The sequence below is a fragment of the Mchenga conophoros genome, linkage group LG19 (genome assembly GCF_057382185.1).
Source record: "Mchenga conophoros isolate Kocher_MC1m ecotype Shallow Benthic linkage group LG19, M_conophoros_male_GT1.1, whole genome shotgun sequence".
Taxonomy (NCBI): Eukaryota; Metazoa; Chordata; class Actinopteri; order Cichliformes; family Cichlidae; genus Mchenga; species Mchenga conophoros.
The window spans coordinates 5,479,005-5,504,609 of record NC_140544.1 but is presented as its reverse complement, the minus strand read 5'-3'; the positions used below and the strand labels follow the sequence as shown (position 1 = coordinate 5,504,609).

The following is a 25,605-nucleotide window of genomic DNA, read 5'->3' as shown; positions in this document are numbered from 1 at the left end:
TTTTTAGAATAGAGACTGATTTAAGGTTCATTTAACTCTGACTCTAATTAAATAAAAAGGTACCTTTTGGTTGCTGATTGTCTGACCGGAGCTGCCTGCAGACCAGCCTCCTCCTGAATCAAAGAAAAAAGCACATGTGTTTATCACTTGGACAGCGGCTGACAACACTACACAATGGTAGAATGGTGTGTAATAAGAAAGTGAATTTTGCAGAAAATAGAGATTTTTGATAGGAAACTGGTCTCGAAGCACACTGGGAGAGATATCTGTGCAGGAAGTGTGACTTTATCGCGGTGGAAGCAAAACAGTGAAGGTAAGACAAAATTCATGACAATTTTTTCCAAAGATCTTTTGCTGCTGGTTCAGTGACTTTTGGTCAGGGAGTTTTGGAATCTGAGAGATGTCGGCTTTCAGCACCCAACAGCATGTTCGTGTATGTTTGCGCTTTGTGTTTGGTTCAGTGGTTGTTGAAATGGTTTTGTGAGCTTTTAGCTGAGATTGTGACGTTTCTGTGGATACCACACATGTCTATATTTAAATAACAGATCTCACAGTACATCCCATTAAACCAGATCTTCTCCTTCTTGCCTCTGGTATGGGGGGCACTGGGGGTCAACACATTAATTGTTTATTGCTTAATTACTTTGTGTAGCATGAATGGCCATAAGGGAGGTTTTTATCAATAGGAACAGCTGTAAAACTTATGAAAATGCAGTAAAAAGTTCAAAATTTATGCTTGTGTTTGTTGTGGTGAGCAGCACATAAAACTAGTTATTCTAAATGGCTTCAAGCGCACATTCAGATCTGAGAGACTCATTTAGACACTGATCCATTGCTCTGTGTTACAAGCACACATTTCAGCTTCTCTGCTTTTCAAGGACACTTTATATATAGTCTTTTTTATGTAATATACAGTACTGAACTGTAACTTTAGTCTTTTTCTAGGCAGCTTTTTTTTTACAGATTTACTACCACTGGGGAAACAAGGACAAGTTTGAAACCTTTTGTCCTGCACAACCGAAAATTGCTGAAAATTAAAACGGGTATGACTTTATCCAGCTCCTAGTTTAGTTATTATAAATTCTGCACTCTGCTTTGTAGACTCCCATGTCATTGAAATGCAGCCAGATGCTGCTCAGTTTATGTTTTCACTCCTTTCTTTGCGTTTTCCCAACTCGCTTGCATTTAAATCGGGCTCCCAGTCTCGCTGTGTACCTGGCCTGTACCACTGCACTTGCTGTCCCAAATACCGATGGGCCACTGATAACTGACATATGAAATTATCCCACAGGGTCTATTGTTTGACACCCCTGCTTTAAAACTCCAAGACATCTTTGGTGAAGACCCCAACCCTAACTAAACCTAAAAGCTAGGCAATCAGAATATGTTTAGAAAAAAACCCTCCAAAAAACCCAGATAGCAATTTTTGACTTTCTCCCCAATAAGTCTGTTTCAGAGGGTTAAATGTATTATGGTCTCATATAAATGTTAAAGAAAAAACAGGTTCCAGTTTGAATATTGTGTTCCCTGGAAGTTGTATGTTCAGGAGTGATCCTGAACATACAACAAAATGACCTTCAGTAGGCTCTGTGCTCTTTGCTCACTGCCCAGCACTGTGGAGTCCAACTGGCATTTAAATGGTATTGGTAAGGAGTAACGCCACTCCCGAGATCAATTTAATTTATTTATATGGTGCCAAATCCCAACAAGAAATGCCACAAGGTATCTGTGATTGTAGGGTAAGACCCTACAATCAGATGACCCCTATGACCAATAAAGTAGGAAGGAAAAACTCCCTTTTAACAGGAAGAAAGCTCTGGCAGAGCCAGGCTCAGGGAGGGGCGGGGCCATCTGCCCTGAGCAGTTTGGAGTGAAGGAAGAAAGACAGGACAATAAACACACTGTGGAGGAGATCGATATCTAATTAATGCTTGCCAGTACAAGTTTCTGGAATTCTGCTAGAGGGAAATATGCCATTCCTCCAAAAGATATTCCGCCCTCGAGGAAAATCAGGATTTGGTTTGCTTGTTAGCAAGTTAGCATTAATCACAAGCAAAACAGAGCAATACTTGTTTTTGTTTATTGTGACCAGCGTGCCTAATGAGTCACAAATACACAACAGTGACTGTGCAGTTTACAAGTTTTACAGTTTTACTACTGTTTACTCTCATTGTAAAGTCAGGGTTTATTGGGCTGTTCTGACTTTCCGAGCTGGAAGTCCGAGTTGATGGGAATCCCAGATGAAAATTCTAATTGGGAACTGGGAAATGTGGACTTAATGTGTAACACATCACAAGACTTTTGCCTCAAATGTACTTTGAGATGAAATCAAACATCCACACTACCAGCATGCCAGGTGAATGTGTGCATGTTATCAGTGTAGCTAAAAATTGCTCAGTCTAAACACTTGAGTAAATTTACTATTTTAATATTTTGCATTAATAAGAATGTTAAACCTAACATGTATAAAAAGCATGTCAAGCTTATTAAACACAGTAACACATTTTGTGTTACGAGTAACATTTTCAGAACAGATTAAAAATAGAAAAAAGTAACTCTGTGTGTGGCTGTGTCCGCGGCACCCCTGCTGGCCAAATTACCAAAATGTTCCTGTGTACCAAATGTACTCTAGACAGGTTCAAATGTGGAGAGTATGCAGTGAAAAATACAGTTATTAATATGGTGGATGTTCAGTGGATGAATTTTACTTTTATTTATTTAACACATCACACTGCTAAAATGATCATATTCTGAAATACATGTTCAATTTTACTCTATTTTAATGCAGCTTCTGAACAGTCTAAATTAAAGGTAAAACACCAAGGTGTACCTGTTGCAGAAGCGGTGAGCTGAGCTTTCCCAGACCAATGCTTTCTACTTCAGAACTGGTGGAGCAGGTTTCCTGTGACAGTGAGACAAGACTCATCAAACCAGCTCTAAGTCACGAGTTCAGAGCGTTGACAGATGATCGGCTTTGAGGAATGTTGAGCAGCAAACGGCTGCACATTTTTGCATTTCCCCCAGATTTGTGTTTGAACAGATGTGAGTACAGAGTTCAGTGAGGGCAAAACTCACGTTTAAAGGCACTGCTATTAGAGCATGCACTTTTCAATTCAATTTCGCCAAATCACAACAACAGGCGCTTTATATTGTAAGGTAGACCCAATAATACATAAATGACTTATATATATTTGAATGATTGACCCTTGAATGGTGGTTTGTTTTCTCCCTTGCTCCTTGCAAGTACATGCCAGAAATTCCCACTCTACAGCTGGACTGCTGTGCACCAAAATATGATCTGAATTACACTCAAAAATAATTTAATGGAAGTGGATCTACTCAACACCGGCCCATGTTCCTGCATGAATCGTTCTAAATTACAGTCTTTTTCTGGGAAACATCTTGGAAGGGATCATTTAGAAGCTGCAGACCCATAAAGTGCTATCCTCATAGCTGAGTTTAAAAGCTGCAACAATGAGCTAGAAGGCAGAAAAATCTGCAGGTGCACCTTCGGATCATAGTTTTATTTACAGCCAGCAAAGGGTTTTCAACTAAGTATTAGATATGGACATTTATTTTCAGGCATTTAATTTGTCAGATTACTTTTAAACCGCTGAAATGAAGGGATTGTGTTAAAAATGCTTTAGTTCCTCACATTTTAATCTTTTTGTTCAACCCACTGAAAGTTTGCACTTCAGACTTTATTGTTGAGTTGTTTCATTTAAAACTGCATCAAATTTAATTATTGTACAGCGCCAATATTACAAAAAGCTTGTCTCTGTCCAAATATTTATGGGCCTAACTGTATTTGACTTTTAACATTTAACAATGTTCACAAACAGAAAAACTGATTTTTTTTATGGTTTTTGCACAGCCACATAAACTATAGCTCTATATCAAGTTACATTGTGGGCCACATACAGCTGGACAAGTGAAAGAAAATCTTTCATTGTCCTTGTTTCTATGGTAATGGGAGGTTTAACCAATAGGAAAAGGAAAAGTAGTGAAATTTATAACAATACAGGTAAAATGTCAAACTCTCTGCAGTCCTTCATGTGTCTGTGGGTCCAATTGGATTCTTTGCCAGGCCATTTCTGGTCTTTAGGACTTTTATTTGACACCGCTGCTTTATATCATGACAGAGATTTTGAGAGGAAGATGGACCTACCAGTGTTCCCTGCAGTGTACGCAGGTCTGCAGCCACCTGCCGTAGCAGGAGATGCAGCTTGTTGCTGATGACGTGGACCTTCTCTTTGGCCTCTACACTGTCCTCTCCAGTGGCCTCCAGGAGAAGTTGGGAGGAGATTGCCTGCAGTGATGAAACCCGCCGTTGCCGGCCACGCAGCTCCTCCTGCAGAGCCTGCAGCAGGTGGCGACAGAGAGGGCAGTATTAAGACATCAGCTGAGACTCCACAGGCTCTGTGTTACTTACACCAATCACTGCAGCTTTCCATAAAACATTCAAGTATATTTAACCTATTATGCCAATCAGGAAGAATGTCATGTTTTGACAACGTGTGAGTAGATGAATAGGTGTCTCCTGTATAAAACAAGGATGAAATTGCAGCAACCATATCTACAAATTTTAGTGAATATTTGTCAGATCCAGACTATTAGAGTCAACATGATGTTAGTGCAAAAATAAGGCAAGACTAAAAAGACTATAGTTTGTCTCACTGTGAGCGTGTCTCTGTGCTGCAGGAGTGCAGAGTGCGAGCGGTCGTTGACGTTCACTGTGCGGAGTTTGTCCTCAGCCTGAGCGAGCCACAGCAGCAGCGAGTGTAGCGTCTCGTGAAATTCCTGAATAAGAGGAGAGCAATTCAGGTCAAATCACATTTTGTGAATCACTCCTACTATTTTGAACTCTATGGGGTAAACGTTCAGGAGGTGTCTCCATGTCTGACCTGACACTGCATGACAGCAGAGTGCAGGCTCCTCTCCCAGCTCTCCAGGCCGCTGCAGGCCTGAGTCCAGCTGTGATTGGCTGAGTCCAGGGCCTCCTGCTGCTCGTGCAGCTCGGTGCTGTCGCCGCGCAGGAAGTGACGGCTGCTCAGGTTGATGGAGATCATCAGACACTTGTAGCTGTTGAAAATCTTCTGCATCTCCTTAGCAGAAACCCCCCCCCAAAACATTAATTTTAGACAAACGACAGATGAAGTGTTCCAAAATCTACTGTGCTGACATTCCTTTCATTCGACTTTGATTATTCTGCATTGTGACTTGTATTTCCCCAAACGGTTGTTAATCAGAAGAAAAAGTTAAGTTGGGTGGAGTGAGCACAAGGAAAGGCTGCATGCAGTTTTATTTGATATAATCCTGCTAAAATTGGAGTTAAATTATACAAAATAAATGAACATCCTCCAGCCCATTCTCTTCAGTAGGACAAATGACATGACAACTCATCTACTTTCAGTCTTCACACGTTATTTCCAGTCTTGTCAATGTCATTTAAAATGGAAGATTTTTTTTAACATCTAAATCAGGAAAAAAAACAAAACAAAGAGCAGAGCTCTCACCATGCAACTGCTGGAATCCTAATTTCTCACCAAAAACAGCTCTTTTTGTTAACACATCTATAAGATTTTTCCTCTAATCTTGTCTTTATCCACGCTGAATAAATTAACACTTCTTTAAAAGATAATTGACAATAAGTTCATCATGAAAAAACATAAATCTTTAACATGTTATATATTCAATAATATTAGCTTATAATCCAATAAAATTGAAGTTAGCACAGGAAAAATCAAATATTACCTGATTTATTTATTTATTTTTTTAATAAGGAAGAGGAGAGCAGGAGGAGAAACAATGTCACTTTAGATGTGGTTTGATCTGAAGTATATAGTCTACTCAATCTAATCAGCAGCAAGTCAGTTAAACTTTTGGGATATGATCTGGGCAGTTAAGTAGCAGAGGAGGTTGTTAATCAGTTTCAGCTACTTTGGTGTTAATGAAATTTAAAAAAGGTGCACTCTGATCTTTTCGGACTGTTTTTTCAGTAGTTTTGAATTTGGCTAAGGTGAGCGTCATTGCTGTTAGCATCAGGAGATACCTGGACCTTACAGAGGTTACACAGGTAGTCCAACTCCTCTATGATGGCACATCAATACGTGAGATTGCCAGAAGGTTTGCTGTGTCTCCCATCACAGTCTCAAGAGTATGGAAGAGATTCCAGGAGACAGGCAGGAGACTAGGAGAGCTGGACAGAGCCATAGAAGGCCCTTAATCCATCAGCTGGACTGATATCTGTTTCTGTGCAAGGAGTAACAGGATGAGCTCTTCCAGAGCTACAAAATGACCTTCAGTGGGCTCTGTGCTCACTGCCCAGCACTGTGGAGTCCAACTGGCATTTTCCATAGAATACCAAAATTGGCAACCCACCCTGTGCTTTTCACAGATGAGCAGCACCGCACAAGAGCAGGTCCACCCTGAGCACATGTGACATGGTCTGAAGAAGTCAAGAAGAAAATTACGCTGCCTGTAACAGGCAACAGCACCTTGATTCCCAAGTATTGGGATGAACATCTTGTCAGACTCTACACTGGTGCAGTGAGTCCTTGGCTCCCCCAGCCTTGGAGTTGGAGCATGAAGTAATTTATACTACTGACTGGCCTCGACGCTCACCTAAATTCAATAGAATACCTCCTGGACATTATGTTTTGGTTCAGCCGATGCTGCCAGGTTACACCTCAGAGTGTCCAGATTTGGGAGGAAATCCCCCAGGACACCGTCCATGAGGCATGCATAAAAGCACATGGGGGCCAAGCAAAGTGTTGAGTAGCATTCCTGAGTTGCTGCAATGAAATTTCTGCAGAATGGACTAGCGTGCTTTGTAATTTTTTCATTTTGATTTTCACGGTCCGTTTGAATTCACCCCTCTGTAGGTTTATAATTTTCGGCCCCATCAAATGATGTGGCGTCCTTTTGTTCCTATCACATTAGTCAGTCCATATATGCAGCCATCCAACATGATTGTTTTCTAAATGTTCCTTTCATGTTTTTTGAGCAGCGTATACACTTCAGTTATGCCCATCCTAGGAAAATATCCCAAGGTTTCACTTTTTCATTTGCCGATTTTACTTCCGCGAACGTCCTCCTGCTCTCACATTGGTTGTTACCTTGAGTTTCCTGATGTTGACCTCGATGTCTCGGATGCTGGTGGACGGTGCTATTCTCTTCAGCCTCTCCAGCTCTGGCAGCACCCTGCCAAGCCAGGAAGTGACATCAGACAGGTCAGAGTTAAGCTTCTGCCACTGTTCCAGGTCCTGCTTGATGTCCGCTGCGTTTTTATGTGCTTGTAGCAGCTCCCAGCGCTCGATAACACCTGAGGAAACAAGGAAGAGGGATGAGTATGTGTATAAATGCTACTTGCCACACACGGATCTGTTCAAGATTTCTGTACTCCACTATCCATCCCCCTTTTATGTCCTCTTTTTTTCAAAGACGTCTCAGGTGGATCTGCCAGACCCAAGAGCTTTGGCAGCCTCTGGTCTATTTCCTTGCTCCATTATCAACAAAGGTACATTTGGAGTTTGAGTCCATGTTAGTACATTTTTGTCCTGTATTTTAGTGTGTGGATTTTCTGAAAATGTGTTTTCCGACTTGCCTTCAGGACCTCCAGCATGATCCCTACTGTTACATGTTTCAAACAGAGTGAGACCTCTCGCACCTGCGGTTATCTCTGTCTGCGTACCCGTGCTGGTATGCTTGCTGGCCGTGCTGCTGGTCAGGCCTGCATCCTCCAGCTCCTCCTCATCGTTCAGCATGAGTTTGACCCTCTTCACGCTGTCGATGCTGCCACTGCACTCTGACATTAGCTTCGCCTGAACACACAGATACACACACAATCAGTTTGAGGCGTTACACTGGTTTAAAAAAAAAGAAAAAAGGAAGCACTCTGCATTCTTATGCCTATGTGTTTTATTCTTAGAAATATGAAAGATGATAAAAAGTCTTCAAAAATCTATCATAGTGTACCATTTCTATTGTGTTTAATTTGGACCTGACGTTGGACCCAATAAGTATCGTGTGTTTGTACGTACATAGCCCTGCTGATGGAAGGAAGTGCCGGTTGTATGTGTAGGGAAAGAGCTCAGGGCTTGGATGATATCTCGAGGAAGCTGTTTCCTCTCCGGGGAGCCAGGCAGATGCCAGCTCGGCATGTCAGTCACTGACTTCACTGAGGAGACCGAGAGGAGAAAACAGTGACTGTTAAATTTCAAATAAAAACTTCAGTGACAAGAGTAATGATGGAAAGACAGCTCCTTTCACCAGCCCTCCGACACATGCATGAAAAGGTTCACCGTGCATAAACCAAATGAATAAACCACAAATGGATTGAAGAAACACACACAACCGACTTGCAGTATCATGCAGGTCTCATGATCTTCAATCGCTAACCAAACCAAACCAAACATTTCAAAGTGAATGATAATTTGCGGCCGTGCGCAGCCACATTTGTGACTCATGGTGGAAATGGGGTGAAATAAGAGAAAAGATTAAAAAAGGTGAAAGCAGGATGCTAGTTGAAAAAAAATGCATAGCAAAGCAGACACATGCAGGAGGCAGAGCGCCTACCCGAGGCTGCTTTCACTGCACTGGCAGTCACTTTAAAAAACGACTCTGAATTCTCTGTGACCTTCATGTCTGTAAGAAACAGTGGAGGTTAAAGTCTCACAGCTGAGGATATGGAGATCTGCAAAGGTGTTAAAGGTGTTACAGGAATATCAAAAACGGCTTTTTTTCAGCTTTTTTCATCTGAAGAATTAATACAGAATGCTATATAACATAACTTAACCCATGAGCCTAAAGTCCTGACACGAAGCTAACCTGACAGAGCGCTGAAGAAGGTGGCATCCTCGTCGTCCTCATGGGATGATGACCCCCCCACGTCGACTGTGTGATCCCACTCTAGGGGGATGGAATCCACACTGAGGGGGGTCTCTCTTCCTGATCGCTCTATAGGGGGTACCAGGAGGTGGCACATCACCTGTGGTCCACCTGAAACTCCTCCCACTGCTATATCCACCTCCTTCCTTCTCCTCTCCGCCATCCAGGACGGGGTCAAATCGGGTGAATCGTCTCGGTCTGTGTCTCGGTCTGACATCTCCCTCTCCTCCTCCTCCAGAACCTGCAGGTTGGAAAAAAAAAAACCCTGATAAATAAGATGACAAATGTCTCTTGAAGTTAATGTCTGTGAGTTAGACACATATTTAAAAAATCAAGCATGTCCTCAGATTAAAAAAAACAAAACAAAAACAAATGCTTTTATCCCATTCATTCTCAGAGCAGCAGTTTACAGGTACAGCCAGTCTGAGAAAACTCCAGCTTTTTTATTTTTTCTGAGTCATTTATACTACTAACCGGACGTCTATTGACTAGGCGGTGATGGAAGCGAGCCACTCTGCCAAACACCTCCTGGCAGTAGGAGTGGAGCTCCTCCAGCTCATCCTCAATAAGCACAGCGTCCAGAGGAGCACTCTTCTGGATCAGGTTCTCCCCAAATACGATCAGGGCATCGATTTTGTTGGTGTTCAGGGTAATCTCCTGCTGAAAACCCTGCAGAGGTAAATGACACGACGGTATGAAAATATTTCAGCCAGTGAGAGACCCAGACAGTCCATCAATATGTAAACAGGATAATGTTACAGCGCAACATCAGTAGGGAAATACTCACGTTTAGCTCTCTCATTTTCTCTTCGATATCGCTCTCTGAGAAGTGCTCTACATTGGTGAGCTGAAGGTCCATTTCAGTCAGCCAAACGAGGATCCCCTCACGAGTTCCCTCAAAGTCTTCTCTTTGAGACGTAAAATACTGAATAGGACAGAAATATTACTTTTAGTATATTCCTTTGATGCCATAAACTGTGTGCTACAAATATAGCCGGCTTATGTGATCCAGATATCAACTTGCTGTGTAAGTGTAGTGTCACATAAGGTTGGGCGATTGTTGATAGGCTGAGCCTTTCACCAAAAGAGCGATTTATTTATTTATTTATTTGCCCATGAGTAAGTTTGTTAATAATGTTGAAGCTAAGAGAAGCAGTCGACAGAAAAAATAATAGAGCCTTTTTTACGGTACCCTCTTCTATCTGCGAACTAACGCACCCTCCTCAGAGTGCGCCCAAATGCAGTGATTCAATTACTCGATTCAATTACTCTTAACAGAAAGACAGAAAGGCAGTAGCCTATGTGGGGAGATGGGGAGGAAAAGAAAGGGAAACTGGCTTCTTTTGTCCACTATAACCGTGTTTACAGGCTGTTCCAGTGTTTATCTGACTTACACACTCAACCAAACAACAAATACAAAATTATACAAAAAGTAAGTTAAAAATCAAAATGTCTCTTCCAGCGAACATTAAAAAACAATCTCAGACATGAAGTCTTTTGTGTGATTTGGCGAATCTCAAATAAATGAATGAAGCAAAAAAGAGCTATATTAATACTGAAACAAACAAGAAAAGAAGGTAAAATATTCCCTCCTTCTAAATGCGCAACTCAGTCCATGCATGATTACATTGCTCCGCCCATCAAAAAGTCACCTGTGCAAATATATCGTTATTTACTGGACTAACGATTGTCGGTTTGAAAAACTTTACATATCGCCCAACCTTAGTAACAACTACTGTGATGCAAACTGGTGATACAGAACCCATCTGCACAGTTATGGTTACAGACTCTCTACACTTGTGTTTTTTGTATTAATCATTTCCCATTAATGTAGCCCATAATGTCGCAGAAAATCTGATTTTGTGAGAGCTCTTGCCGCTGTACGTGCCTTATTGGCAATTGGCACCAAGCAGTGGAATTCTTTGATTACAAGGCATCTCCATAAAGCAACAAAAACATCTCCATCTGTTCAGAAGCACATGGCACGAGGAAAACGCCTCCCTGCCAACATGATGCCATGTGCCCTGTCACCGTCTGAGAGGTGACCTAAATCCTGACAGCTTAGCGTGGAGCAGGGAGATACTACACAGATCATCTGATAATGCCTGAAACACAACAATGTTTGATTTCTGTTTATATATAAAAATATATATGTATGTATATCTATTTATTTTTTAATTTTACAGTCACTCTTGCTTCTAACAGAGTAGCTTTCCTAAGGTACCTTCAGCCAGTCCTGACCTCCGACCTCCTTTCTCACCTTCAGTCTGCGGAGCACGGCTGCGACCCTCCTCTGCAGGCTGTCCCACCGCTGGTTCCCCTCGTGGACCATGACCTTAAGTTTGCTGGCGGCGTCGGTGCGGTTCTCTCGGGCCAGACGGCGGTACTGTTTGTTGACCAGCTCCAGCTGAGTCAGGCGCTCATGAACCTGCCGCTGGAACGCCTGAAAGTCACACATGAGTGTCAATGAGAAGAACTTCAAGCTGGAGCGGGTGCTTTAATAGAGTGCACATGCTTTGATGTATCTGTTAACATAGCCGTGTTGAAGATTACGTTAAGAAAAAATCCCCTGAAAACAAAGAACAACTAGTCACTTACAGAAAGTTGTTAAAGCAAATTTTGTTGATTCCACAACAGAAATGTGAGCACTGGTTATAAGGCTGTGTGAAATAACCTTTTCTTTATAAATACAACCCACAGCTGATTTGCATCTTTAATAATGACACTCCACAGCTTCCATAATATGTCACTGACAGCCAGGATACATAATGTAGGTCACTGGTATTTTTTAAACACCACTATATACACTGGTTCCCTGTTGCTGTAGAAATGAAGGCATTTCAGCAAATTCCAGATTACCAGACACTAATCTGTGCTTCTAATCTAGACCAGCGCACCAAAGGTCACCAGTGAGTCACAGCGCAACAGGACACCTGAGCACTTAAAACTGTGTTTGATGCGTCTTTGGTGTCTGCTGATTCAAGGGAAATATAAAATTAGAAAGAAAAACAAAAATTGAAAACAGCTATTTAACAGCTGCTGAACCTTTTTCCCTCTGGACCAGACATTCATGCTGTCCTGTCTCCCTCACCCATCACAGCAAGTGGCTGCCTGGTGCTACTGGCTTCTTCTTTTCAAAAGGGAGTTTTTAATTTCCTTTCCTTTTTTTAATGAATGAGCTGACCTTTTTACATTTTAACATACCCCTGGCTTTTCCTGTAGTGCTAATATCAGAATGCACAGAAATCCCAATTATTTAGGTCCACCCAAACAGAGAGCAAAATAATCTGCTGACCTCAAACTTCTTGAGTTCCTCCTTGGCGCTGGTGTAGAGGACGTCGGCGGAGTCGGGGCTGGCTGCTGTCAGTTCTGCCGTCTTCAGCCAGTGTTCAAAGCGAGAGTAGTCATCGAGGAACTTACACCAGAGACGCCACGTTTCCTCAATTCTGAGGGCAGAAAAGGCACATGTTAACTTCTAATCACAGTAGCCCGAGCTCTGGAAGGTGTAAGACCCCTCCAACCACTGTAAACTAAAGAATCAGTAAACAATCTTCAACCCTTCCTGGCTGCTCACCTCATCCTCCTCTCCATGGACATGGCACAGATGTTTCTCCAGCGGCGGTCCAGGCTGAGGGTGGTCTGCTGGATCGAGTCGTTCTCCGAGTCACTGCCGCAGGCATCGGCATCGTGGAGCAGGACGTCGCACAGCGTCAGCACCGAGGCCACGCTCTCTGTGTGCTGCTCGATGTCCCGTTGCAGATCCTGAATGCCAACCGGCACAGATAAAACAAAAGACAAAAAAACTTTTTCTTTAACTTTCTCCTCTTCTAGAAATCACAAAGTAAAACCCAAACTCTGTATTTTTCTGGTTTGTTTTGAGGCCTGCAATCTGTAGACACAGCACAGCATGATTCCCGGGTGCTGTTCGTTTTGGCCCTTGGTGTTATGTTCTTAGTTTTTTCCTCATTTTTGCCTTTTCCCAGAGTTTGTGTGAGTGTGTGTGTGTGAGTGTGTGTGTGAGTACGTAAGTATGAGAGAGAGACAGCGAGAGCTCCCTCACTGGGGCTGGACACCACTTTTTGTTTGTTCAAAGTTACCACTCTCTAGGTTGCCATGGTGACCAGTGAAAGCTTAAAGTGCCTATCCACACAGGAGTCATTTCAGCCATCCCTCATCTGCTAATGGAGAGACCTGCAGCCTTTTTCTGAGGAACAGGAGAAGTCCAATTTCTTTAAGGCTCTGCACATCGCCACGCCGATTCGAATTCGTCTCCTTTCATTTTGCCTGTCATCTGTCTCCATTTCACTCCTTTACAACTGCCACCATTTCTTTCATCAGATATGAGCTCTATTTCTTCAGACACGTCCCTGTCCAGATTTAGACAGAAAGCTGGAGTCCAATTTGTTTTGCAGATTCTAAGTGTATCTTTTCCCCTGAACTGCACAGATCTGTAAAATTCTGAGTGGAGAAAAATCATTAGCTAGAGATATTCAGTGATTTAAGAAATTAGTGCAATTGAACCCCTTTCACTGTTAACTTGTCAAATGAACACATCTGTGCTTGCTTTGACCCCCAAATCCATCATAAAAAAAAGAAAGAAAATTCTCCAAACTCTTGGGTTACTAGCAGTGCTGACAAGTTCAGTTACTACGTAGCAGTCAGTCGCATTTTAGACCCCAAAAAAGTAAGGAGCACTCAGGCTGACATGCTTGTGGCAGAGTAGAGCACTTTCAGAAGTTCAGAAAATGTTGAGTTTCTCACAGAAAAAGTGGCTCATGTCAACCAGTTTGTGGGGCCCAGCTTTTAAGGGAAAGGCTGATCACTGAGTTTTAGTACTTATTTCTAAAATAATGTGGTAAAGCTGAAAGAGTTGCAGTTATATAAAATGGAAACAATAATATATATGCGTGCGTGTGTGTGTATATGTAGCTCCTGCTTAATGGGTGGGACAATCTCACTGAACCCTTGTTAACATCTAAAGGTTTTTGTAAAAAACTTTCAAAATGTTTCAAATGCGATGTTACGTTCTCTGTTTGCATTTGTTTAACACGTGTACCTACATACCTTCACAGTAACCAAAAATTGCATACATGACAGAATACAGAATGAACAATTTAAAAAAGCCCTGCCAAAAAGTGCTGCAGGGTTGGTGTTTACTCTTTTACAAAATAAACACTATAAATAAATAAACACTATGTTGTATTCTATTCATGCATTTAATCAAGGTAGGTCTGGGAGTTATTCTGTTCTTTTAAAGCATTACTGTGCTTGTTGATAATGTGGTCTGACTTTAGCAAATTCACATATTTTGACCAACGTACCCTAACCCTTTTTTAAAACAAGAATAAACACATTGTGGGTTTAAAGGGAATGTGCCCATTTGTCACATTTAATGCTATATACGTGTGCATTTAAATGTTTAATCCAGTGATTAAAAATGCAAAATGAACCACAGGTCCAACAACCACTGTCACCTGATCTCATCCGTATACTATCAAACGTGCATATCTATATGAGATTTTTCCAAAACCCGAGAGGCAAACAGGCAACTCTACCCAAGACATAAAAACAATATTTCTCCCTCTGAACCCTTCCACCCATCTTTGCTCTAAGACCTGGAACTTTTAGCCATTTCCCAAAGTACTGCTATATGGCAGATGACAAATTGAGTAACAGGCTAAAGTCCATTTACCTTTTTTTGGACCTCCTCATGAGCTCTGCCTCTCAGCGCATTTACCATCTCTCAGCCCAGCGTGACAGCTCTCTCCTTCACAAACTCCTCTCTTAGCAGAGCCTTGCTGAGATTTTACTTTGCAGCGCACATTATTCACTCTTATGTTAGTATGCTTTGGACCACCACAGGGTGGCCATAACATAAAGGGTTTAAAACCAGACGCAATGTCTCCCCTCACAGTGGAGTCCTAATTCTACCTCGTGCATTTCTAAAATAGCACTTTAAGTGCCCCTTTTTCCTTTTTTTACCTTGAAGATGTCCGAGTTCAGTAGATTTGTACAGAGAGCTCTCGTTTTTCTTCCACAAAGAAACCATAAAAGGTGATTTGCTCACCTTTCATGAGATCTTCCTTTTTCACATGGCTGTGGGAGGCGATTGGCTTTAAATACCAAACAATCAAAGAAATAATCACTCCAGTTGTCACACAGCATTGTGCCAACTGTTCTCTTCTTCTTAGAGGTTATATTAGTTATTAAGAGGTACTTCATGTAGATCTTGAAATGAAATTTTAGATCTTTAGTTTCCTGGTCTTGCAGGACTTTGTAGGTTTTGACTGAATCTTTAAAAATACACACTTTCATAAGTTAATGCATCTCACACAAGTCCTTCCATCTTTGCCCACCTGTTGTTCAGCTAGTTTCCTCTGAATCTCATCACTGTGGCAGGTGCTGTAGACCACCGGCTTGGCTAGCTCTGTCTCAATACGGGACAACCACGTCCGCAGGTTGCTCATGTTCTTATCAAGCTGCTGCACCGTCACCAGCGTCTCTTTCAGCTTTCTCACCCTGTCGAGGAAAGATGCATCACATTAGAACAGTTCTCACTGGAGTTTAGCTTGTCACAGATCACCAGAAAGGGTAAAAAACCTTCAAAAAAAATTCCCCCAGTCAGTTTCTGACTTCTGTGCCCCATTTGTGGCTCTCTGCCTAAAGCTACAGGTATGTTAAATAGCTTAAAGGAACATAATACATGTAAACAGCTTTAGCAAGCAGCAGCCTGCATCTGAAGTCAAAATCTGCAAGTCTTACATACACCAGCTCTTTAAATAATGCATGCATTTGTTTGTCTGTTTGTCTCAAGTGTGTAACACAAGGTTTTGTTTTCATCATGCAATTTGAGGAGACAAAAAACTGAATTAGGACACTAAGGATGCTGAGCAAACACCCATCAACCTGCCACTGTGAACGCTACGTTCAGCCCCATGTCACACATTAGCACTGTGGCAGGTTTTAACTTTGTGTGGGAAGCGCTGCTGTCGTTCCAACGAATGACACAACGGGAGCCATTATAAGCCACGCTGCAAGCTGACCTACATCTGACTGAGAGCTGCGTGTTGTCTGAGAGAGCGGCTGCATTCCAGCACAGCTCTCAGGTCAGTGACCTACATCGGTTCATTCCACAACACACGCAGAGAGGAGAGAGGTGACTCAGCAACGTCATGTGACCAGAAGTAAAAAATTCCACATCTTAATATTCACTAAATTGCAGGCTCGGATGGAACTCACATCCAGAGTGTGGTCTGTTAATTATAGATCTGTCACTGCTCTTAACACAAATATGTTTTTGCAGCTTCTATCTTAGCCATAGCAAGGATGGGGCACCTAATGTCCTCAAACGTCCTGGAATTTGTTCGATACACCGGCCCAACGCCAAATTAAAAAAACAACAACATGACTTTTAGTGACATCAGCGGGTTACAAAAACTGGGGAATGACATGAAGACAACTATCCAACAACAAGTTTTTGTTAAGATATTTTTGTAGTTGAAAGAATAAACTCGGCACACAAACTGTGTGACAGAGAAAGTTTCTTAATGATCATGTCTCTCAGTAACAAAAATTTACTGGAAAAAACACATCAAACCGCTCCAAGTACCTCAAGAAGGAAAACTCAGTGAAGAGCAGAGTTTATTTATCACTCCTGTGTTCTCCGTGCTGTCAAGTAAAAGCAGACAATCTGAAATCATAATGACATTGTGGTTGTTGCCACCTTAAGCTGTTTGACCACTTAAAGGATTATTAGTCATTTGGAGTTTTGTGTACGTGTTGGATACAGACGTTCATCTGCTGTATGTAAGGTTTTTCTTATTCCCTTTTGCTGAAAATATTATGCACTGCCTTTCATTTCTTTGGTGCCACAAAAATAAGAAACATTTGGAACACCTTTAGAGCCTAATGACAGCCTCTGCCATTTATGCTATACTTCGACCTGAATGCCAAAACTTTTAGTGAAATAAAAGTAATGTTATAGATTATTATACTATTATAGTATTTTAAGTATCGTTATTAATTTTCAAGTTCAAAACTCTTTCTCAAAGCTACAGGTGAAGTTTTCTTTCCTCCGTTCACTCTTAACTGCTGGTTATCATTGTGCTTTAAGGTTGAGGGGACAATGTTTAGAGGACTTTAAGACGTTATTTGGATTATTGCATTTGATATGAATTTGGATCAGGTGGCCTAAAAAATATTGTATAGCTGATCAATGAGACTTCATTGTGAATGTCGTTTCACATCACTTCTGTGATAGATTGGTGTTCTGGGTTATTCTGGGTTTTGTGAATGCTTTTGATTTCCTTACAATACACCCACTCATGAATCTTTTGGCAATTCTTGGTCAGTGCAGATGTATGAATATATAACCTTAGCTTATCTCAATAAATGTTTTAAATGATTTATACCTCACATCTGGATCTTTGCTCTTTAATTAATCACATTTGTAATGTTTTTTATTAATGTATTTTTTAACCCAATTAAAAATTGGGTTAAAAAATACATTAATTATTAACACAATTTTTCAACAATTGTCTAACTTCAAATTTTGTAAGTTATTATGATGGGACTTAATTCAATTTATTCATTTTTATCCATATAGCAATAAACACTGTAATACAGAAAGCCCAACAATCAGACGGCCCCCTAGGAGGAGGCGCTTGGCAACAGTGGGAAGAAAAAACTCCTTATTGACATGAAGAAACCTCCTGTGAAGTTAAAGTGGATCTTCAGAGCGAGCTGGGATGCTGTTTGTTTGCTTTTCTCTAGGTTGCTCTTAACAGTCTATTAGATTTGTCTCTCCAGGGTCATTTATGTCCACTGATTTCATTGAAAGTAGCAGTAATGTCGTCCAGAACTACAATAAAAAGTGTAGCTGTGTGTCATGTACTAATCAATGTGCCCACTGTGCATACGAGGCAGTACAGCTCAATGATGCAACAATGAGTCTGATGCAGCAACAAGCTGCATTGAGCCCACCAAGTTTTCTGCTTTGCATACAGACACAGACTGGGAATGTTGGATGCTGTTGCTGCCCCAGTAGCAGAGATAGAACAGGGGTTCCCCTGCTCCATATTTAGCTGATGATGCATGTTTGTTTTTATGTGTCTCTGTGCAGGTGTGAGCTCTGGGCTGCACATCTGTACCATATGTGATGATGTTGCACTAGACAGAGGAACGGAGAACACCACCAAAAACATGCCGCTGCATACCCTCACAAAAATACACATCTGCTGTCCAACCTTTTATTTGAATGTAAACGCGCACGAGGCAAGCCCAAGCTAAACTGAATTAGCTCTGAAAGACTCGGTGTGTGTCTGCCTGCCTGCCTGCCTGCCTACGTGCCTGCATCAACAAAGCTCAGCCCATCCCCCTTTGCTCCTCAACCTTCGTCTCCTTATCATAACAAAACACCCAATCTGCCCCCCCACCCTTTCACCCGTCCGCTTTTCCAGCCTCACGCGCCAGGTCGGACGGGGCGTGATGAAGTCTCCAGATCAGGGTGAGCGGTACTTACAGGCTGGTGAGGAGACTACTCCATGATGGTGGCTCATCTGCTAGCAAGCGCTAACCCACCATCCCTCCCCTCCCTGCCTTCTCCACAGACCGCCCGTCCCCTCCTCTCACCATCCTCTCTTCTCCTCTTCCAGCTTTTACAAACAGCTGGATGCAGTGACAGGTACACTCACAAAGAACCAGCATTGGAAACTGTAGAAATTGCCCAAATAATTAACTACCAAAACTAATAATATTCAAGCTTGATTAAAATGTATTTTTCTCTAGATACTTTTTCTGCTTTGCAGTCTTTCTTGAAACTTTTGTTTCTTTTTTTCATTTTATTTCTCTTAATTCACAGAATTAATAATTTTCCTCTTCTTGTTTCATATTTACTTATGAGTGATGTTTGATATGATATTTAGTTATGAGTTCACATGTTTGAAAATATCTATTTAAAGGACTAAAAAATTGAAAATAAACCAGGCTTGATGGGTAGCTCTCAAATCCAGAACTACTTGAGAGAACATAGATTTTAATACTAATTTGTTTTTCATGTTTTCACAGAGGGTACTGACACAGCTAAACCAGGATTAATTCTGTGGCTAAAAATCTACCAACTGAACTTTATAAGAGACCATTCAAGCCATCTGTCTCTCGGTGAGTTTGATAAATATGCATGAATATCAGAGATTCAGGATAATGTGGCAAGACCATGACTGAGGAAGTAGAAAAGTACACAGTTAGGCTAAAACAATTCAAGACGTCTGTAAGGTAAAGACATTAAAGTTCATTAAAGGTGGAGCTGTAAACTGTTGCTCAGACTGCCAATAGTGGCCGACGCAGACAGAGCCAGCCAGAAACCCGAGGTTGGTAAACTTCCATCTGCCACCTTCTTTATATTGAAATAAACCACCCTCGGGCTCAGAGTACCAAGAACAAGTAATATATTACAGGTCTGAATAATAAAGGTTAGAAAAAAACAACAGGTGGAGCAGAAGGAAGAATGACAACAAAAAAAGGTCATAAAATGAGAACAGAAATGAACTAATGAAATAACTTTGTGGGAGTGTGACACTCCGGGGTGAGACAGAACATGCAAAGCTGGCCAACTACTTCTATGTTGGTAGCTGTATATAAAAATGAGCCACCTGGTGCACAAGAGAAAACACAGAAAGAAAGAACAGCACAAGCAAACAAGTCTCCAAAAGTGAGTCAATCCCTGCAGACTTAAACGTTAACATGGCCAACTTTAGAGGTGGTCACACTCAAAATGTGAGTAGTGAACTGAGACCTGCAACATTTCATTTTAGATTATTGATTACAGGCATGAAGAAGTTGAAGGGATACACACAAGTGCAAATCTCACATTTCACTTATTTGCAATTACATGCCTATAAATAAAATAATCAACTCCAAGATGACTCCATCTCACATATCACAGTCTGTCACACATAACCAATCCCTGTTGCAATAACACCATCACTATGACAACCAGGTCTATGGCCACATGAAAAGAGAACCGAGTGGCAACAAAAGGACAACCTTTCTGTCCGTATAAACGAAACAAATAAACTAAACAACATGGCACTAAATGTGTGAAAGCTGTACTTGAAATGAACGGCTTGACTGTGCTATAATCTGAGAAACAAAAACGCTGTGTGAGAGTACACGAAGTAAATCTGTGCAGATACCAGGTGTGAGGAGGAGAGGTGTCTGGACAGAGCAGGGTAAATGTTTTTAAAGAGAAAACAAACATCTGCCTTGCATGCATCTTATTCGCACAATAAAGCGAGCGGATGGTGGCCCCTGAGGCAGAGCGCCCATCAGGACAAAGGCTCGCATTAGCAAACAGCAGCTGCTGGGCCGGGTGACGGAGCACCCGGTTTGTTTTGGGGGACAAAGGCGAGCAGCGGGCCAGTATCAGCGCATCTAATCCCTCTGCAAGTCAAACCTCAGCAGTCATCTGATGTAACTTAGTGGGGTGAGATGCAGACAATGGCAAGAGGCACGCCACAGTCATCAGTGACTCTGAATCAGCTAGTCTTGGAACTTCATCAGCCCTTATCCAAACATGTGACAGAGGCCTGCAGGACTCTGACAATGGACCATCCAATGAGACCAACCACTGACTCAGCTCTGTATAATGTGCATGCTGTAAATGGTAAATGGACTGGTTCTTATATAGCACTTTTCTGTTCTACTTGAGCATTCAAAACACTTTATACAATGTCTCACACATTCTATCTATCTAACATTTACCCACACATTTACCCGGACACGACACCCCTTGCGCAACCTTCACTTCATAAACCTCTAGCTACATATTTTCTTGGCTTCATGTGAATGCAAATTTTGAGACTGGAGAAGTCCCTCGGATGTCTTGGTGCATGCTCAATCCAAGTAAGTAAATGGACCCATTTTTCGCTGCACCAAAAATTAGTCCACCCCAAGGATCAAGTCCCCAGACACAAACAGAGTAATGTAGTGTACACTGTTAAGTGCCAGGAGGATTGCTATGATTTAAAAATTAGGGAAACCAAACAACCTCTGGCGAAGCAGATGGCTCAACAAAGAAGAACTAACTCATCAGCAGACACTGACTACATTTATCTGCATAGAAAGGTTTTACCCCCTTATTACAGTTCACAGCAATTCGTCCTCAGCCTCAAATCCTACAAAGGTTTTGGCAGCAGATATAATAACATGAATAACAAGAATCTTAAACTACTCCACTTAACTATGGGTGCATTAGTGCTAGTGATAGTAAATTTTGATAGACAATAGTATACAGTTTGTCTGTTTTGGTGTGCCAGAACTGGTCTGCACTGAGACCTTCACCCAGACTTCACCCAGCTTTGATACCAGTACAGATTTTAACAATTGTAACTAATGTCACACAAACATTTTCAAAAACTTGAAATAAAAAGTTGGAATATGACAACTGCACAGTTTCCTCACTAATGGCTCATTAGCAGGCTTAGCAATCTTATGCTGGTCAGTTACTTAAGGGGAGGAGACCAGTGAGCGCAAATCCACTATTGTGTGTGATGCTCCCTCTCAACTCTAGTCTCCATTCTGTTGTTAGTGGAAGAGGGTATGTCTCTGTACTAACAGCCTGACAGTCATGATAAAGACCCTTGTCCCTAAATGAACAACATAGATGGATTTAGTGCAGTCTCTCTCAGGCCAAGTTGTAGAATAAATGTATCAATTTTTTTCTTTAATTTTAACATTCATCACTTTGCAAGCTGAACTTTCCTGAAAGCTCTCCATTCACAGGTGGTCAAACACGGAAGGTACCCTTTAAATTTCCCCTTTTTTAATTGCGTTTGTTTTTCCTACTTAAAACACAAACCACACTAGGAGAAGCCTGGTACCTGGCGCCGTGTTCACACACATATAAACACTACAAATCGATAGGATGCCACTCATTGTTAACTGCCCCTCAAAAATCGCCCTGGGTAGATGTGGCAAAGTTGAAAGGTTTTCATTTAAATACCCTCCGACTCACAAAAGCAGCAATCAGCCCCATGTAAATTTTGCTTCCCTTGTGAAACGGAAACACGGTGATTTTCTACCCCCACTTGATTATGCGAAAGTGCTTCAAACTAAATGGGGGGAAAAAGCTTCAGTCAACAGCTTCTTAAGTGGATAATGAAGAATTAAGGATCACTGCATTTATATTAAATTCATATTATTAAAATGTGAATAAGATGAAGGTAAAGAGTGCAACCATGTTAACTACACAGCAACCTGGGTTTAAAAATGGGGTCATCTGGGTTTAAAAAGTTTAGTTAGCTCTGATTCGCTTGGTGCATTTCATGAAAAAAATCAGTTCTTTTGCCATCACTAGACTGGTAATTATGTGCAGCAGCATTCAATCATTGGTTTAAACCCGCTTTCCTGTTGTTTGGTGCAAATGTACTGATAATTGCTGTGCACTCCACCAACCTGCATCCATTCTGCTGTACAGCAAGGCCATAGCTGGTAATAACTACTGCACCGTTTGACTACGGGAAAGTGACTAGTAGAGAACAAGAAAGGTCAAAAACCCTCCACTAATGCACGCCGCTTGTTTCTGAGATCAACCTTGTGAGTGGAAAGAACACATAATTATCTCCAGGCTCACCACATACATAAATATAAAGACTTGTGTTGCTATCAGCTAAATAGTGAACTCAAAAGTTGCTCTTAGATGAAAACATTCTGACACTGGAGTATCCAAGTGTGTAACCTTTTAGACTTGTGTTTCTTCTTCTTCTGTGGAACCAGCTTCCAGTTTGGATTCGGGAGACAGACACTATCTCTACTTTTAAGATTAGGCTTAAAACTTTCCTTTTTGCTAAAGCATATAGTTAGGGCTGGACCAGGTGACCCTGAATCCTCCCTTAGTTATCCTGCAATAGACGTAGGCTGCCGGGGATTCCCATGATGCATTGAGTTTTTCACCTTTCTGCATTGAATCATATCTGTTATTAATCTCTGTCTCTCTTCCACAGCATGTCTTTTATCCTGTCTTCCTTCTCTCACCCCAACCGGTCGCAGCAGATGGCCCCGCCCCTCCCTGAGCCTGGTTCTGCCGGAGGTTTCTTCCTGTTAAAAGGGAGTTTTTCCTTCCCACTGTCGCCAAAGTGCTTGCTCATAGGGGGTCATATGATTGTTGGCCTTTTCTCTGTATCTACCGTACAATATAAAGCGCCTTGAGGTGACTTTTGTTGTGATTTGGCGCTATATAAATAAAATTGAATTGAATTGAATTAAATTCTGCAGAATCCAAAAACTGCAAAGTTAATTATTTCGCTTCATCCCTTGCAAAATACCATAAAAATAATTGGGAATTTCTGAGATGTAATTTATAGTTTTCAGATATATACATCAGCTTATGTGTTTCGTTTTTAATAATGAAAAATGAGTACAAAAAACCCTACTGGTAAATACTGGTGACTTGCCCAGAACGTAGCCCACCTTCTGCCCATTTTCAGCTTGGACAGGCACAGCTCATCCTTTAGTGCAGCTCAAGCTCTCTCTTCTGTCTTTATCCAGCTACTTTTTCACTTTTAAAGTTTGATTGTCAACTTTTCTGTCTGGAACCATAAACTGTGGAAACATTTCAGCACCTCCCTGCATGCAGCTATCAATCTTCTCTGTGTTGGAATGCAATTTGAATTCATAGATTAATAATAATATGAGTCTATCCTCTGCTTCACCAACTTTAATCTGCAGCCACAGTAGAATAACAGCTGTGCTGTGCCCAGTCCAACAGTGCACAGATAAAGCTGCACGTGCTGAACTGCAGCAGTAAACACTAAGGGGTCAGGATTCAAAGAAGCATGATGACTAAAGGAATAATCAGCAGGTTGTATTCTTAAGCTGTGAAAACCGCTTGTTAAGTAGCGATAATCTAAATACAAACCACTTCAGAAGCCAATATTTAATACATCCATTCATTTTCTTTTACTTATCCAGTTCAGGGTCACCATAGAATAAGAGGTGGAGCATAGTCTAGACAGGCCACCAGTCTGTCACATGGCTAACACAGAGAGACAGACAAACATTCACACCTGATGGTTGAAGGGGAATTTGGGATCATTAGCCTAACCCCACTAACTGCATGTCTTCATAATGTGAACGAAAATAACTGCATTCTCTCTCCAAATCAAGTCACATTTCAGGGCTGCTCTTGTAGCTTTGGATCAACAGTCATACTGCACACAGTCATAAAGACATCCAGTAAGATTTCCCATAAGAGAAAAGAGTGATGGCATCATGTCAGAATATCAGAAGGCAAGAGGAAAAATAATATAAAAAGTGCAATCTAAAGGTTTTATTGTTCCTTCAGGATATCCCACTGTTAGCTTGTCAAGCCCAGCAATACTTTATCAGACTTTCAGCATTATTAGATTGATGGGACGGTCACACTAAGCTGTGTGGAGGGATTGCTATTATGCCAAACAAAATGAAGCCAATGTGGAAATACTGTGCAGTTCATCAAATGGCAACTTGAGGCTAGTTCCAGAAATTGAGACACTCCCATGTTAACTTTACAACATTAAAAAGGATGTTTACGGCCTAGTTGGAAAAATGTTTTTGGTCTCCATCATTCCCCCTTTCTCCACCATGTTTGTGCTGTTACCTTTTGGAACATTTTGATAAAACAAGCTGACAAATATTATAACCCGCTGTTGGTAGATGACATCCAACAAGTTTTTGCTTCAGTTTTGTAACAAAATGTGGTGTATGGCTAAGCGCTGCTACGCTTTCTATATAAAGCTTTCTAACCAAACTTGCTAGTATTCTCTGATAAGTAGTAACTCCAATTACAGCTGCATTTGGCTTAAAAAAAAAAAAAAGAACATGACTGCAGCCAGAACGCTAACACCGAGGCCAAAATATGACATCACAGTGGCTAGGTCAATTTTTTATATGCAGTTTTTGTGCTACTCTTAATAAGCAGGCAACCCCACTGCTAACGGCTGAATGTTTGAAAGACGTTCAAAGAGTGATGTAAAAAAACATTTAGCATAAACTGTTAGGCACTTGCGTCAAAGTTGTCAATATAAGTTTAAACAAAGTTTTGGACTGGGAGTCGAACTTGGTTATATAACCAAGCACTACAACACCAGCACCCTTACTCAACAATAAAACGTATAAACTCACAAATTCATTCATATAAAATTAATCTCCAACATCTCTAGCAACATTTCTTAACACATTTTTATGCCTTCTTGCTTCCTACCTGGCCTCTATGTGATCAAACAGATGTTGCCAGCGGTCGTTGACGTCCTTCAGCTTGTCATTGATCTCTGTTTCCTTTGTCTTGTTGCTGGCTGTGATGAGCTGCTCTCCAAGCTGCTTTAGGTGGGTTTTATTCTCACTGAACAGGTTGATCTCCTCCATACAGTCCTGATTGAGAAATCCAAGTAAAAAGACAGAATGATGTACTACACGTGAGCATGTAAATTTCTGGTGCACCAGCATTCTTTAAGTCTTAAAAGCTTTGAATTTAGTTTGAATTTGCGTGCCAGGAGTCTGTATCTCAGGGCCAAATGCTCAATTTTAATGCCAGAGGAGCTGTAAAGGTTTGAAACCCTCACGACGGCAATAACTGAGTTTCAGCATTCACCTTTACTAACCTCTACTCCCCCCCTTCACCCTCCATCACCGTCACTCCCATAGCACCAAATAAAAGAGGCCGTGAGATCAACACAAAACACA

At 41.4% G+C, this 25,605-nt stretch overlaps 1 protein-coding gene across 7 annotated transcripts in view; it reads right to left on the bottom strand.

Annotated features, from left to right (window-relative positions):
• Positions 1 to 25,605, bottom strand: part of syne2b (spectrin repeat containing, nuclear envelope 2b) — an 80,692-nt gene that overhangs the window by 2,285 nt on the left and 52,802 nt on the right. For 4 of the 7 annotated variants that reach the window (XM_085258087.1, XM_085258090.1, XM_085258093.1 and 1 more), the window contains 17 exons: positions 25,127 to 25,293; positions 15,246 to 15,408; positions 12,464 to 12,651; positions 12,185 to 12,335; positions 11,150 to 11,332; positions 9,677 to 9,814; positions 9,364 to 9,558; positions 8,830 to 9,130; positions 8,578 to 8,646; positions 8,043 to 8,179; positions 7,694 to 7,823; positions 7,119 to 7,324; positions 4,905 to 5,105; positions 4,678 to 4,800; positions 4,169 to 4,360; positions 2,831 to 2,902; positions 64 to 113 (listed from right to left, as the gene is read on the bottom strand). In XM_085258087.1, coding sequence (XP_085114213.1) covers positions 64 to 113; positions 2,831 to 2,902; positions 4,169 to 4,360; positions 4,678 to 4,800; positions 4,905 to 5,105; positions 7,119 to 7,324; positions 7,694 to 7,823; positions 8,043 to 8,179; positions 8,578 to 8,646; positions 8,830 to 9,130; positions 9,364 to 9,558; positions 9,677 to 9,814; positions 11,150 to 11,332; positions 12,185 to 12,335; positions 12,464 to 12,651; positions 15,246 to 15,408; positions 25,127 to 25,293 — 2,666 coding nt within the window. The remainder of the gene's footprint in view (positions 1 to 63; positions 114 to 2,830; positions 2,903 to 4,168; positions 4,361 to 4,677; positions 4,801 to 4,904; positions 5,106 to 7,118; positions 7,325 to 7,693; positions 7,824 to 8,042; positions 8,180 to 8,577; positions 8,647 to 8,829; positions 9,131 to 9,363; positions 9,559 to 9,676; positions 9,815 to 11,149; positions 11,333 to 12,184; positions 12,336 to 12,463; positions 12,652 to 15,245; positions 15,409 to 25,126; positions 25,294 to 25,605) is intronic. The other 3 variants (XM_085258089.1, XM_085258088.1, XM_085258091.1) reach the window with 3 other exon arrangements.